Source organism: Ostrinia nubilalis, chromosome 9 (genome assembly GCF_963855985.1).
Source record: "Ostrinia nubilalis chromosome 9, ilOstNubi1.1, whole genome shotgun sequence".
In the NCBI taxonomy this organism is placed as follows: domain Eukaryota; kingdom Metazoa; phylum Arthropoda; class Insecta; order Lepidoptera; family Crambidae; genus Ostrinia; species Ostrinia nubilalis.
The window spans coordinates 8,311,837-8,328,502 of NC_087096.1; the positions used below are offsets into that span (position 1 = coordinate 8,311,837).

Consider the following 16,666-nt stretch of genomic DNA (forward strand, 5'->3'; position numbering starts at 1 on the left):
CCAGCTAAGCTTATTTATATAAAACTTAACCTCGTAAGCCCGGATGTGCCTCAGAAGGAACTAAAACTTTGTAGTCAGTAACGCCGAGACATTTTTGGAGGTGAATTGTAAGTATCGCCGGATGTGCCTTCAGAGGAACTAAAACTTTAGCGATAATTTGAAGTTCAAAAATTCGCGCCTATCGAACAAAAAGAGTGATAGTCTTTGGCTTAAAGTATTCAAAATCAGGTATCCGAACTTATTAATGTAAAAAAAACAAAATGTCACTGTCAAATTATCATCTTTCTTTGACAAGGTGGTTCTTCCGAGAGGACGTGATGTACGATTTTTTTTTTCTTCACGAAAGCGTTGTTTAATTGAAAAACTAACTAGTATAATTTAAGTTTAAATACTGCTAAACAAGGAAAAAAATATTTTTACCAATTCGAAGAAGTTTTGCAAGATTTTTTTTCGTTTGAAAATAATAGTTCTTTGCAAGGAACATTCGGTCTTGATGGTGAAAGTTTTATTTTTGTACATTTTTTTCTATTGAGATGGATTGAGTATTGGACTTTTAAAATTGTTATATGATTGAGAAAATTTATCATGAGAATGTTCTGATTTTTAGTTTAATAAATATTATAATTAACATGAATATTCACTTTACTTCTTATACATTCTAACCTATCATTATTGTATGTTATAAAACCGATAGTACTTTTAAAAGTACTAATTATGAAACATTAAATAAAATTAAAACACTTGAACCTTTTCAGTTACATTTATTTATATCATTATTGTATCTTTATGTAGTATTAATTTATTAAAAAGTTTACATTTATGTTTTACTTTAAAGTATAAAATACAATTTATTTACTTTTTCTTTTTAAAGTCTGTAATACCAAATGTTCTTTTAAGAGAAAACATTTTTTTATTATTTTTCACCTTAAATAAGCTCTATGCACTATTATCTAGGGCCCCTGAAAATATGAATGCAAAAGAAAATCTCTAACATAGATTTTTTTTTACTCGAAGTGCTCGGCGTTTACTACTACAAATTATTCGTTCTTCTGAAAGCACATTCGGCGATACTTAGAAGTCGACAAAATTTACTCTTCGGTCTTACGAGGTTAAATTATGTATTCATTTATTAATCTGTCTGGAAGGTCTGATTTTGACACTCAGATTATACTTGATAGGGCATAAATACGTAGGTAGGTATATGTCATATTTTAGTTACGATATTTCAGACTTGAATCTACCAAATTGTGAAAGAAACATGATTGCGTGTTGCGGTCGGCTTTTAGCTATAGCGTTGATGCATTTGCATACTCTAATGACACATTGACACATTACATTCACAAAGTCTTATACTAAGTTTGTGAGCGCAGTTTCGTCAACCCACATGATGAAATAATTAGTGACCTCAAAATAATTGTAAAATGTAATTGTTCTCAGGTACGCTGGAGTATACGACGAAATGTTGTCGCCGCCTCCTCGTAGTGTTGAGCCGCCTTACGGATCCAGGTACGATTGTAAAACTGTAACTAGTGTCTCCGTGCACCCTTTATCGTCGACTCTGAAAATGCGTTCGATCATTGACGTTAAATACATGCCTAACGGATTGAAATTGCGGTCAAAGTGTCTATACTGCGTACGGACGCAGATCCAATTTTGTGTTGATGTTTTATTAGCTTTAGATCTGTTGTTTTTTGTATTATTTTATAACGTTGTTGCACAAAAAGTGATAGTTCGCATGTTTATTACGTTCGACGTGGTAAGTATGTAAAAGAACCTACAGCTATTTTTCTCGGCGAGCATCTACTTCATCATGCCTGTTATATTCGTTTTATGTATCGCATGTGAACATATGAAATATAAGTATAAATGTGTGTTAAGTATTTATTTACGCTTTATTACGATAAGTCATAATTGTTAATGTCTGTATAGTAATGTCATAATATCTATTCTTGAGTTCTCTATATGACACAGTGGTTGAGTATTATTGCATTTATAATAGTATCTAAGGTCTATAACAATAAAGATAATTGTACTCCTAATGCCCGTTTTCACCATCGATCCCTAATTTTTAAGTAACTCCTATTAAACAAAATTCCTGTTATGTGTTACCATAGGGATCACTTAAAAATTAGGGATTGATGGTGAAAACGGTCATAATACTTACAGGATGTGGTTTTGTAAAACAACGCCCATGTCAGGGGTGATAGTACACATGAAAGTAATTACAAGAAAAAACTATTACTTTATTAGTAGAAAACCTTGTTCAACCGTCTCCTAAAACTTTCGAGACGGCGCTTGTTACCGCCCGCACCACCCCCGCGTACCCCGCTACAGCACCGAGCACAAGCACATACGGCCGCCGCCCCGGGAGAGCGGGGGAACTGTCCAATAGCTCGCTTACATTATTTACCATTTTCTTGATTTCATGGATTTTTCTATGAAAATTTAAAATATATTTTTTTATCAGTGTCGTGTATCCTACCACCCCTGAGATGGGCGTTGTTTTACATGTTTCACAAAAGCACACCCTGTATACAAGCCGAGTTACATCGACCGTTAAATCACTAGATGAGACTGTCGTATTTGCGGTCACTAGGTGGCACCAGCGGCAAGTAAGTTCCTCTAGCTCAGTGGTTCCCAAAGTCACAACACAATTATAATTACAACTCATCTAATACAAGTTCCTAAACTCGGACCCACCTATAGAAAAGGAAAACCAATAGGTCATTACCAGTTTACCTGAAATAAAGGTCTTTCTACAGGCAGGGCCCACTTAGTGTTCGCTTGCGACCCACCACTGGGTCGCGACCCATAGTTCTAGCCCATATTGACGCCAACTAGTGAGTGCAAAGCGATAGAACTCGATAGGGTTTACCATTGTAAATTATAAAATTATAATAGCGCCCTCATTAAAATGTTTTAAGTTTTATTTTAATGCGAAATGTTCTATGAAGATAACATTATGTGTTTAATTATAAAAAGTCTATCATATACGTCGTTAACTCATTTACTGCCGAGCCCGCCCATGAGCGGGAAAAATGTCTATTGTCTACTCACATGCCGATTCCGCCCATCGACGGTGGATTTTTAGTTCAATAAGAAAGTTGAATTTTTTCGGCACAGAATGGGTTAATATTACTTGATTGTTAATTCTGGTTTTCGTAGGGTAATATAAATACAGGCATCTTATGTAAAAATGTACCAGCTTTATTACAAAATTGATTGATTACGTTAAAACTTAAGGGTGATTTTCACATCTGGGCCTTCGCTAAAACTTGTGCGGGCGCCCGCAAGCGGGCCTGTATCGGAGAAAAGTTGTATGCGCTCCATGCGTGTGACGTGTTTGCACAAGCGCCGCGGTGAGCGGGCGCAAGCCGCGGGTGCCCGCCACGGGCTTTAGCGGAGGCCCTAAATGGGAAGATAAGTAGGCACGTTATGATTAGCTCTATTTTTTGTAATAATATGATAAAAGCTTTAAATTAAATTACGAATAAAAAAAATAATTTGCAATATCTTAAGAAAAGATCTAGTGAGCTTACAATTCTAGTCAAAATAAACTATGTTAAGAAGCCAAAGCTTTGTGTTAGTAAACTTTTTTTTTAAGAGTATTCACTATGACTTGTTTGGTGTGCTATTTTACATGCAAATAGTGCTAAGTGTTATTTTTATTATTTATACAGATGTATTAATTTTACTCTTTATCGTATTTTCCCTTTTTGCATGTTATTTTGAAGACTTCCATTTGTTTTATTTTGTTTTGTGGGAGGCGCTCATGAAATAAGTTTTATTTCCGATAACAAGATAATTGTAAACTGACTACTATAGCTGTTTTAATGATTCCATGAATGCTTTCTTTTTATATGGTTCTATATATTTTGTATAAGCCTGTTTTTGATATATTTACAAAAGGTATAATGAGGATTTAATCATTATTAATTTACTAATAATAATAACAGAGACGTGTCTCAAGAAAATAATAATCAAATTAGGGATGTAACTTGCGATCTGTGGCTTAATTCACGTATTTTGACACAGTCAAAATCCCGTTGACGTTTAGAAGTCGTCCTATTGAAAAAAAATTCTAAATCCGCATTCACAAGGGTTATTTCGATAGAACGATTACTCGATAGGATCGCAACTCAGCGAATTGTTGTCGTTAAAGTTTTGTTACGTGAATAAGGCTACTGGTTAGACTGCTTATCAATAAAAATACTATACTTCGAAATACATAAAAGCTTAAAAAAAAGTTAAGAGGATAAATTGCAATAGCTTTAGTCTTAAATCAGGAATTGAACTTGAAATTCGACAAGGGCGAAATAAATTGGTAAAGTAATTGTGCCTATGGATCATACCGATGCTGAGCGTGCCGTGCTGTGTGTTGCCGGTAATCATATCTTCTTTAATATAAATGCTACGTTTTCTGACGGTGCAAGTTTCAAGTCGCAGAGCTCAGAGCAGATACTAACCGATATTCACAAACGATACTTGCTTAAGTGTAGCAGAAAATCAAACGCACAGCGTTGAATAGAGTTCTGTGATTAGTTCGTGTGTGACCCTCTGCGTCCACGCGCACTGTGAGACCTCATAGTAATGATGGTGAATACGGGCGTACCTATAGGTTTTTAGTGGTAGATATGACCTTTTAGACTAAAGTTTGGCACACCTGGAATTTTAGCGTGAAAGCGTGAGGATCTTGTGGTGTGGCAACTGAAATCTCAACCCGTGTATTCTGAATTTAAAACTCGGTAGCACGGGATCATATTTATTTTTAGATACACGTTTACGAACGACTGAACTAACTTTTCGTTATAAATCTGCACTCCCGTCAGATAGCCGCTGTTTGAAGGCAGTAGTTATGCAGCTGGCAGCTTCTAATCAATGCTACCTAGTTTGAATTGAATTTTGGCCATAGGTTAGAATACAAGCTTTAGTACTCAATTCTCAGTTAGTCCAATAGAATCTTGATGCCTATCAATAACAATATCGATTAGTGTCATAAAAAGCTTACAGCTCTTTTTCTTGCATTGCAGACTTCTAAAATCTAAAATCTTTATTGCATTTGAATATTATCTCCAAAATTGCTTTTTACAAAACGTTACACCTAGTTTCCCTTATTTTAAAATATACTGAGACGCCATGTAGTCTCAAACATCCTTGGACATAATGGTTACGTACGGGTAATATGCATAGGCTTTTGTCTTGAATGAAGACACTGCCTTTTTTATCACGTGAATTCCAGAAACCCTGTATTCTACCCAATCCCTGCTTTACCTGCTTAGCGCACACACCTGCTAATATTCCTCGTATTTTGTTGTTCAAAAATCTAAACAAAAAATTCTTTATTTCAGTCTACCGTTGTTATAAAATATAGTCTATAGGAGCCAGCCTAGTAGGCGCATAGAGAAGTTCCCGCTCTAATAATTAAATAGACATAATACAAAGAAACTAATTTGTTGTTTAACTATTAATTGTATTAGTACTGTAGAGTACTTCTTAGACAGGTTTAAAGTTGTCATTTCATTTTTAAACATTGTTCAACAGGAAGGCATCAAGGTATCGATTGGCAAAAACTTTAACAGCTAATTCAGAACATGCTGCTTAGTTGAAATCTGAAATTATTTAATGTCGATGTTCTTTCAACTTTTTTCTTTGTTAAGGTTACGTTTGTTGTAAAAATATCTGTTTATTTTCATAATTTGTAAACAAATTAAAACTTAAGATGATAAGTACGACGATTTGCTCTGGTTTGGTCCATTAAAAACCTTCCCTTTATAAAATTCACATACATGCATAGATGATTTCTATGAATTCTGATTAAGTTTATTTTTCTTTTCGAGATTACAGACAACGATCGATAAGTAGGTCCTAGGTAGTAGGTCCTACGTTATTCGGAATAGTGAGCTCAATTCTCTATTTGAGTTTTTAATAAATCCATACCTTAACACCCTGTGGGATCCACACTAGTGGAGCCAATCTCATGTTTTCTTATTTCTTATCACATCTCTGGGTCGCGATTTTAAGATATAGATCGTTTCATCCACGAAGACGCGCCCCACCATTCTTCCGCTAATGTTTGAGTGCTATCGGTATACGCTAAATCAGTATTTTTCAACCTTTTTAATGACACGACCCCCCTAGTATGAAAAAATTTTTAGCGACCCCTACCGTTCGCGTTTTTTTTTTCATGACTTTTATAATGTTGCAAAGATGTTTGTAGGGACCGAATACTTCAATCCATACAACATTTGCATAAATAGATTTCGGATTAATCTGTCTTTATAAGAATTTTCCTTTACTGAAGTAGTTTTTATGACCTCTAGCGACCCCCCTATAGAGGCTTGATCCATGAGTGCACACGCACACTACAATAATGACGCTCGGTATGCTCGGATCAAACTCCCCGCACTAGGCATGGAACATTTCATGAATAGCAGGTGAAAAATCATGTGAAATGAATTTCATTAATCACACCTGCTATTTTACTTCACATAGACTGCTATAATTTCACAGTCAATGAAATCACGAATCACATGAATTTCATTCATTCATTCGAGCGAAGTCCGTGAGCGCAGCTCTGCGAAGCGACCGAGCGAGTAAGAAGGAATGATTTGATCATGTGCGTGTTAGAAAAGGACAAGAGATGTGATGACGGACGAAACTGGGCATTTTAAATATGAACTTTAAACTCAAAGGTGTAAGGTTTAGATTTCCTTGTCGTGGTTCGTATGATTTCATTAGATAGCAGACAGATGAAATGAATGATTTTTCACTAGTCGCGCGGTTATTGATTGTTGCATACATACTGTTCTGTGAAACTGTTTGTTTTTTGTTGTGTGACATAAAATGAAACAGATATTGTTACATTTCATATTTTAGCTAATTAGCAATCGTTCATCATAATTCATACTTAATTAAAAGTAGCACATTATATGAAAGAGCTATATTAAAACACTGCGAATAAAAATCATTGCCTGTGAAAGGATGATGGGCACTTTTCTATGGAATCTGGGCGTAAAACCAACAGAAATGTAACTACTATTATTTGTTAGGACTTAGTATCCCAACTAATATTATAAATGCGAAAGTAACTCTGTCTGTCTGTCTGTCTGTCTGTCTGTCTGTCTGTTACGCTTTCCCGCTTAAACCTCGCAACCGATTTTGATGAAATTTGGCATAGAGATAGTTTGAGTCCCGGGAAAGAACATAGGATAGTTTTTATCCCGGTTTTTGAAACAGGGACGCGCGCGATAAAGTTTTTCTGTGACAGACAAAATTCCACGCGGGCGAAGCCGCGGGCGGAAAGCTAGTCAGTAATATATTTTCATATAAATAACTACCAAAAACTCCCGGGTTTGCTTGGAAATTGACATAATGTATAATATGATAGGTGTTTTATGGCGCAAACAAAAAATATAATCAATTAATATACCTACATTGATACATTAAGTTATTTATCAATAATAATTATTATGTCCAACAGTTAAGGAGTGGGGCCAACAAATTGTATAAAATAAGTCCATGTTCTACCTACATTACGTGCGTGGGACCACACCTACTCGTAGGTACCATATTTTAGAGAAATGAAATGAACACAGTCATGTGTCAATGGGATTTCTACCAGTTAAGCTTTAGTGTTGTCGCATAATCGATCACGGATCGATTATTAATCGATATTGCCAAATAACGATTTATCGATTAACAATTCGATTAATCGATTTTGTTGATTACCATCATTACTATCATTTGATTATTAATTCAATTTCTTATTTTCAGCAATATAATCGATTATTTCAATCGAATAATCGATTATGATTTATTCGGTATACATACTTACTAAATCGATAGAATCGATAGTAAAGATACAATACTCTCAATATGATCGATAAAAGCAATCTAATTGACCTAATACTATTTTTATTACCCTAATGTGATGTGAAATACTATAGAATCTTTGCATATTCAACGACCTCTATCTCCGTATCCCCGCGTATTTCAGGATTGTTGTCATACTATGAAATGAAGTACTAGTATTGAGCTTTAATTTAGTATACTTTTTGTTTCTGTTGGTTTAACGCCCAATATGCCCATCATCCTTTCGCATGTGAAATCATATGAAAAAGAATCATCATTTCATATAATGAAAATGAATGAAAAATAGCAATCATTTCCATGCCTACCCCGCACCCCGCGCTTCCCTCGACCAAAAATTGTTGTGGCGCGCCGCGTCGTCGTGGATGAAACGAACTATAAATTGACTGTATTTCCTGTTTATATTGCGGAACATTAGTCCTATTATTATGTACTTAAATATAGTGTTATTTTATAGAAGTGTTGTTATTCTTATAGATTATTGTACAGTCGACATCAGCCAGCCTTAAATGCGCGTCACGATATAATCTTTTTGATGAAATGCCTCTATAAAACGATAGAATGGCGCGTGTCCCAGGTTAGCAGGCAGGATAACATTATTGTTCCAAAATAATTTCTATGATAACTACGTAAGATGCTACACTGTCTAGCTTGATGTGCCGTCTGTAAAAATTCATAGCGATATGTTTTGATTTGTACGTATTTTTTTATGTTACAAGTGGTGTGGGTAGAACCAGGCCTCCGTCACTCGCCTATGCCGGCCGAGATAATTACCTACAGCGCGCGACAACTTCAAGTTGCAAATCAGTCAGGGCCGCCGCCGCCGCCACGCGCCTGTGAGCACACGCGTATTTCTATACACGCTCGGTCGATCATCGTCACAATCAAGGTTTATTGTTCCAACAGCACTGTTATCCTTCTTTAATGGAAAATCGTAAAATTTAGGAATAATAATTAACTGTAGTAATTTGAATAATTTAAAAAAACTACATTTTTTAAATAATTTTGAAATACTTATGACAAAAAATGTAGCAAAAAAATTATTTTAGCTAATATAAACATTAACTTTAATTCACCGTGTCTTTTTCCGACACTACATCTTTTAAAACTGTTTGTCCAATTTCGAATTATCGCAACACTGAAGTTTATTAATAGGTACTTTAAAGATGGTACGATTATACAAACACCACTAGATTAAAGTTTACCAATCGTAAATACAATAAATGCTTCTTAAAATTAAGTTTTTATTTATTTTACTTTGCTTATACAACCCTGACGCTTGAACTGTGAGGTAGATCAATTCTGAACACAAAAAAATTGCGCTCTTGTGAGCGTAGTAGTAAGGTGCAATTTCGAATGCACCATGTGCGTTGGATATTTTGCATTATTATTATTACCGTTAAAATGTCGGCATCTGATCCTACACAAAGGAGTGCAATTTCTGTTGCTACTATTATGTATTCTGTGGTAGAACGTGCAGATATAAATGTAATGTACAGTCAGCGTCAAATAGATGGTGACACCCAAAGTGACCAAAAAGTTGATAACACAATCTTATTCCAATGAGGGTTTTCGCGATTGAAAAATCCGCCAGATGGCAATACGTAGACGCGAGGTCCAAATGCTGCATGATTGGTGGATTTTGACATAATTATCTGTCAATGTCATGTCAAAAATAACCAATCATGCAGCATTTGAACCTCGCGTCTACGTATTGCCATCTGGCGGATTTTTAAATCGCGACAACCCTCATTGCAACAAAGACGTGTTGCGAACTTTTTGGTTACTTTGGGTGTCATGAACTATTTGACGCTGACTACCTTAAAAAATACGTATTGAATTATTCAACTTAAATCGATATGATCTTTAAAAAATATTATTTTAAGATAAACGTTATAATTTTATAATAAATATTACACTTTTAATTCTTGCGAAAATCTTGTTATATTTTGAAGCAGTCGATGTGGATGCCAAGTGTGTCTATTTATTAAAATATTTTATTTAGTTTCACTTATTTTCTAAGATGCAAATATTACCACATGGTGTACTTACATCCGTATTTGTATGAGACTGAATAATATAGGGTGTCCCAGAATTTGCACGTCACACTGACACCAGAGGTAAATGAGCTTAAGACGCATCTTACAAGTATACAGGGTGGAATTTTGTAATGCCACCTGAAAGGAAAGTACTCCTAATACTGTAGATAAAAATTTTTACTCAAAGGAAACATTCCTTTATTTTTAAAAAGAAATAGAACTGCATTCAAAGATTTCCAAAAATTTTCTTGCCACACCCAGGAGTCCAACCAACTAAAATCTGTTAAAAATTGCACCCTGTATTTTTATTGCATCGATCGTTAGGGTTAAGTATAAGGATGATATATCTCTAACAAACTTGATAAATTAAATAAAAGGAAAACCATGAAATCATAAATTAATCTAATTATTTACAGAAAATTGTATGGCATGGTGGTGAATTTTCTCGTTTTCTCTTTGAATGCAGTTCTCTTTCTTTAAAAAAATAAAGGAATGTTTTCTTTGAGTAAAATGTTCTAACTACAGTATTAAGAGTACTTTCCCTTCAGGTGGCATTACAAAATTCCACCCTGTTTTAAGTCCATTTTTAAAAATAACTAATATAAGTCATATGTCGAAACTCATCAAACTTTTCTATGGAAATAAATAAATAAAATCGGTAGTGTGAATAATAATTCAAATCTGATGTCTATGTATTAATTTTACTATTGTGACATTGAGTTGGGTTGATGAAACAGATAGCTTGTAGTATAAAAGATATTTGAATTTATAGATGAATAAGTTAATTTTTGCTATCGAATTATTGGTAAAGAACTGTTCTTTAGTACTTTGTCCGTTTTATATGAACTGTGATATAATTGTGATATTTGTTTAAAATGAATAAATCATTCAATGATGATAAATAGTGTTTTTATTTTATGTTGTAAGCTTTAGTATATTTATAAGGAAATTTAAATTAACTATGTTATTTTTAAGGTATTCGTATTCTGGGCATTATTTTAGTAACTAATCTATGAGTTTTTTCAGCGGTATAGGTAAGCTGTTTATTTTAATGTAGAAGATGACCACGATTGTTCTTCTAATTCATCGTTTGCAGATCAGCGGTTGTGCAAAAATGAAGACTTATAGAAGATATACATTAATGCGTAGTTTACACAGGTTTCGATGCTTTATATTGAATTTTGAAATTTGCTTGCCAGTTTGAATTTGTGTGTGGTTTTTTTAGATTAATCTAAGGTTCAATTTAGATTTAAGTTAATTGAGGTCTTCCTTTTCTGACTATTTCGTCACAGGAGCGTGCTATTATTTCGTCATCTGGTAATGTAAAATATAGAAATGCTATTGTAAGACAATCTCTATTCAACACCAATGTCTATGCAATATTTTGATATTGTTACCACGTTATTTCTCGTGTACATATATTTTTATTGGGGTCGGTTGGTCCATCTTGCTTGAACCATTAGCATATGGCCTTCGCCAAAAGGAATACCAGATTTGATGAATGAATCATGATTTGAAGAAAAATGGCTCCCGGTAAATGTTTAGTCAAGTAAAAATTAAGTTAATGGATTACCAAACATAAAAATAAAATATTCATAGTAGCCTTATCTTTGGCAGCATTTCAGTGTGGATTTACCCATACAAGATGAATTCAGTTCATGACATTGTGACTAGTGAAATGAAGTTATGCTTATTTTTTGCCGACTGCGCCAGTAGGAGTGTTATTTATTAATCTGACAGAGATATTTCTTATTTCGGCATTTATATGTCCATTTTGATACTTATTGCATTGTTTTCGTTTGGAATTAAATATAAGATTGCTTGACTTAGCCTTTGCCCAGCCTCATCCCTCACTGAGGTGGATTCAGTAGTGAGAGTTTGTTACTGTTAAACATATTTGTATACTATTATTATTACATGAGTTTTCGACAAAATAGGAAAGCACATGAGGAAAATTTGTTCTGTATACGAAATTGTTATGCATGCCAATTTCTTACAGTCGAATGACATCAGTTTTAGTTGATATTACACCAGCAGCTAAACAGACTGGGTTTGACACAGAACATTATTATGCTCTTCGCAACAAGCACTACTCAAAATGTACATTTTGCGAAGTGCACGTTGTAAGAAGTGCCATGAGGTTTTTTTAGTCTAGATGAGGAAAAGTTTTAATGGGAATATCATTAATTATCCTCAATGATAATCCTGGATCCCGAACACGAACATTTTACAATTTTTTTTAAAGGTTATTAGCTATTTGTATTGCCCAAATTACTAATAGTCCCATTAGCCCCTCGTGTTAAGCTAAATAAGCTTGTGTTACGAGTGGGCTCACCACAATAGTCGAGCGGCGGTGGGATTCGAACCCGCGTCCTCGGATTTCGAGTCGGCCACTCCGACCCCTTCACCGTTCGGCTATCGTGGCTATGGATTAAATTGTTTTGGTACCTGAGATCCAGGGTTACCCTTGCTGAAAAGCATATTAATTTAGTAAGGTAGGTAGGTAAATGTTACAGGTTACGGGTTATGTGTCTTGTGTACCCCTACGGTAGTTAATGTTGGATGTAGTTGTATCTACGTCACGGAATGTGGTAATTAAAACTGTCCGATTCCGTAGAGAGCGTTTATTTTACTGAATTATAATTAAAGTATAAAAATGAAGTAAAACGAACAGAAAGTAGGTCGCGCGCGCAGGCGCTATGTCAGCAGATTTACCTACTGAAAAACAGTAAATGCTATGTACTTGCTCGTACAACAGTTATAAAAAGAATGCTTATGATGATGATGATGACGATGATGGTCGGCTAGAAGATGTCTTTTTTGTAGAGATAAGTTCATTTGACGGTATTTATATCATAGCCATGAAATTAATATGCCACACCGGCCCCCCCGCTATATACGCGCCTGCTTTTAGGTCATTTATGGTCCAGGGTTCGTCTAGTTGCCGGTAAATAGACTAATTTATCTCTAACAGTATAATAATAATAAATCTTTGGACAATTTCACACAGCGCCAGCTAGCCTCTAAGTAAAGCAACTTATATGCTTGACTAATTATACATTATTTCTTAATAAAAAGAAAGAAAATGAATGTTCAACCAGATACAATAATGTCTGGCAACCTAACGGATGCTGTTATAGGTCCGGTTTCCACCAAGGCGGAGCGGAGCGGAGAAGTGTCGGACTGTCAAATTTTTCTACAGAATTTGACAGCGGCGGCGAAGCTGTGCGAAGCGAAGAAGAGAAGTGGAAATAATGAAATCTGATTGGTTATTCAAAGCGCTTCTCTGCTCCACTGCGCTCCGCTCCTGTGGTGGAAACCGGGCCTTAGAAATAAAAAACGAGTATCCACGTAAAACGTCCAACATTTAGGTAATATTTAGCAACTAATCGCCTTATACATAAAACAAACAATGATATAACATCGTTTTTCATACTCAACGATTCATAGTTTTCATGAATAAGGTGGTTAAAGTTTAGGAAGTAGCGGTCTAATCTGACACTTTGTTGTAATTTCGATTCGTAAGGCATTTTGTAAGATATTATTAAATAACGCATTTGTTTCGACGTAGGTATATTATATTAGTTTGGTTATAATATATTAAATTGAAATGTTATTAATAAACTTTTTTATTTATTTTCAGATACGGTTCTAGAGGTAATGTACCTCCTTCGATGTATCCACCAATGGGTGTGAAACCTTTACTTCCCATGGATAATGGTCCAGGCCTTGAAGGACCTCCTGGGTATCGTGGACGTTACGATCCACCACCATTTGAAGATATTCCCCCTGGCGTGGAACCCCCGGTACCTGGATTTGAACCTTCGCCTTTTGAAAAGCCACCTGGTCTCATGGATAGAGAGCGGTTACCACCCCCTAATTTTAGAGATAACTATAGACCTTCACCGTACATTGAAGGCCCAGGTACTTTTAGAGAATTGCCCATACCTAATGCTCAAAGTGAAATTCCAGTCCACGTAGGTGAACAACGTTATCGTGACAATTTCAGACCATACCGTGATCAAGGAATACCATTTCGAGACGGACAGCCGTTTAGGGAGCCCGGTGCCCAAGGGCCCCCGTATCGCGATGGTAATTTCAGAGGTGCCGGACCACCTTTTCGTGACAACTACAGAAATCTTCCGTATAGAGAAGGTGTTTATCGAGAAAATCCTCCACATAACTTTCGTGAAGGAACTGCTCCATTTAGACCGCCTAGTGCTGATCCCAGAGATCAAGTACCACCGAATTACCATGACCCTAATTTCCGCGATGCATATAGAGATGAAAATAATGTTGTTAGAGACAACAATATGCGACCAGGTTATCGGCCTGGTATTCGTAATAGAGTTGGAGCTAGGCGTAATCCTAACGCTGAACATGAGAGACATAGGGAAAGAGACGGCCGGGAACGTGAACGTTTCCCTGAAAATCGAGACCCAGATAGGCCAAGAGAATTAGAAAAGAGGTCTGCGTATGATAAGTCTCGCGAAGGTCGTGAAGGCCGTGAGCCACGTGACAGCCGTGAACCACGCGAAGGACGTGAGCCTCGTGAAGGACGTGAACCGAGAGAGAGGGAAGGCCGTGAGCCGCGTGAAGGACGTGAACCACGCGAGAGAGAGGGGCGTGAAGACCGTATACGGGAATATGAAAGAAGTCGCGATTATGATAAAGAAAGGGAACGTGAACATGAAAGGTCAACCCCTGACAAGAAAAGTCGTACATCTCCAAAACGTAGCAGAGAAGCACGAGATAAAAAACGCAGTGAGTCGCGAGGAAGGTCTCGTGATAGAGATAGTCGACGTGAAAAGAGGGAAGACAAAACTCGCGATAAATCTGCAGACAGAACAAAAGAACATAAAGAAAAAGAGAAGAAGATAAAAGATAGAAAGAAGAAAAAGAGAGAAAAAGAAAAAGAAGTGGAAAAGAAGAAGAAAAAGGAAAAGAAAGAGAAGAAAGATAAAGATGTTATTAAGAAAGAAAGCGATGAGACCGCTGAAGATAAAACAAACTCTGAATCTAAAAATCAAGAAGATGTAAGCAGTGAGAAACAAACAATGTCTTCTCCAATAGACAATTCTCAGAATGAAGAACAAACAACGGAAGTAAAATCTCCTGCCATTACATCTGACGATAAACCGGAAAATGATCTTTATGGCGATGAAGCAGCTGAAGCTGTAGATAAAGAAATTATACAAAATTATGTCAAGGTGGAAGAAAATGTGGAAGTAAGTGACACTAAAGAGATAAACGACACAAGTGAAAAACAAGAAGAACCTTTTGATGGGATAGAACTGCAAGCTAATACAGATGAGTTAGACTTGAAATTAGAGGTTGAAACGAACAATCCCAGTAAAGAAATGTTAGCACCCTTACCTGAGCTATCTAAATGGGAAGTGGACGATGACAACGTTGAGAAATCCAAAGAACCAGGTGAGATATCTTCTCCTGAAGTAGACGATGACGGTAACAAAGTTACATCAGATGTAATCAAAAGAGCAGAAAATGCTATATTTGCTAAAGCTATTAACTCGTTAAGACCTATAGAAATTAAGAAAATTAGCAGCGAGCGTCTCAAATTATATGGTGACGAACAATCTAAGGGAACTATGAATAACATTCAAATTACAGTTCCAGTGACTGATGCTGATCAAAGATCTATTGAGATAAATGATAAGAAAACGAGATCGTCTAAAACTCCACCGCCTCGGCTTTCCGTTAAAGACCGTCTTGGCGGAAAAGTTGAAGATGTAAGAAAACACCGTGAATCCCGTGTTGTGCACAGCACTGTAGAAAGAGTGAAATCACGGTCTAAGACCCCCAAAAAGGAGCAATCGTATCGTAGGGTGACGGTTGAAAATGAAAGGGGTCGTAAAAAGGACGCATTTAGTAGACTTGATTCGTCTAAACCCGATCGACGCAATGTGTCAGAGAGTGGTAAATCAGTAGTTAAAGGAAGCCGAAGTCCTGTTACAGAAGCCCTTAAAAAAGATTCTGATAAAAATTTGAAAGAAGAAAAAGGACATCATTCAGAATCCCGTGCTCGACATCACGATAAGGACAGATCCGGAGATGGTAAAAATCAGAACTCTGAACATGAACGTAAAAAGTCGACGTTGGACGAAGCCCATTTTGAACCTGACTATGACGAGCATTTAGAGTTTGATAATGAAGCTAAAGATGATTCCATCTCGAAAAAAAGAGACCGTTCTGGTTCTCCCATAGGAGGACCTACAGAATCAAAAAAAGCAAAGCTAGAGAACGAAACTATAAAATTAGACTTGGCTAATGTCAAAAAGAAACCTGACACTGATAGTGAGTCTTCTAGTGAGTCGGAATATTCCTCATCATCATCTTCTTCAGATGCCCGCAAAAAGAAGAAGAAAAAGAAAAGAAATAAAAAGAAAAAGAAACGAGCAGCTAGTGAGAGCAATAGCGACTCTGAATCGAGCTCCGATGACCATAAGAAAAAGAAAAAGAGGCGTAAGCATAAGAAAAAGTCTAGCAAGAAGAAGAAGAAATCTAAACATAAATAAGAGGACCATTACGCTTGCAGGACAACAGTTCTATATTTTTTTTTAGCTTTAGTGGAGGTATAAATATTAATTTACTTCAAATATCTTTTTATTTCTTGAATATTATAGCTTATTAGAAATCTAAGGGCATTGTAACGTGTTCTTTATTATGGAATATACTTTTATGTGTAGTGTAAAACTTAAATAAACTTGAAACGACAATCTCATCTTTTATTTAATAGC

General features: G+C 35.8%; 1 protein-coding gene across 1 annotated transcript in view; it reads left to right on the forward strand.

Annotated features, from left to right (window-relative positions):
• Positions 1-16,645, forward strand: part of LOC135074551 (zinc finger CCCH domain-containing protein 13-like) — a 21,543-nt gene extending 4,898 nt beyond the window's left edge. Inside the window, exons 4-5 of the mRNA XM_063968874.1 lie at positions 1,438-1,506; positions 13,552-16,645. Of these exons, the coding sequence (XP_063824944.1) occupies positions 1,438-1,506; positions 13,552-16,444 (2,962 nt within the window). The 3' untranslated portion in view covers positions 16,445-16,645. The remainder of the gene's footprint in view (positions 1-1,437; positions 1,507-13,551) is intronic.
• The last annotated feature ends 21 nt before the right edge of the window (positions 16,646-16,666 follow it).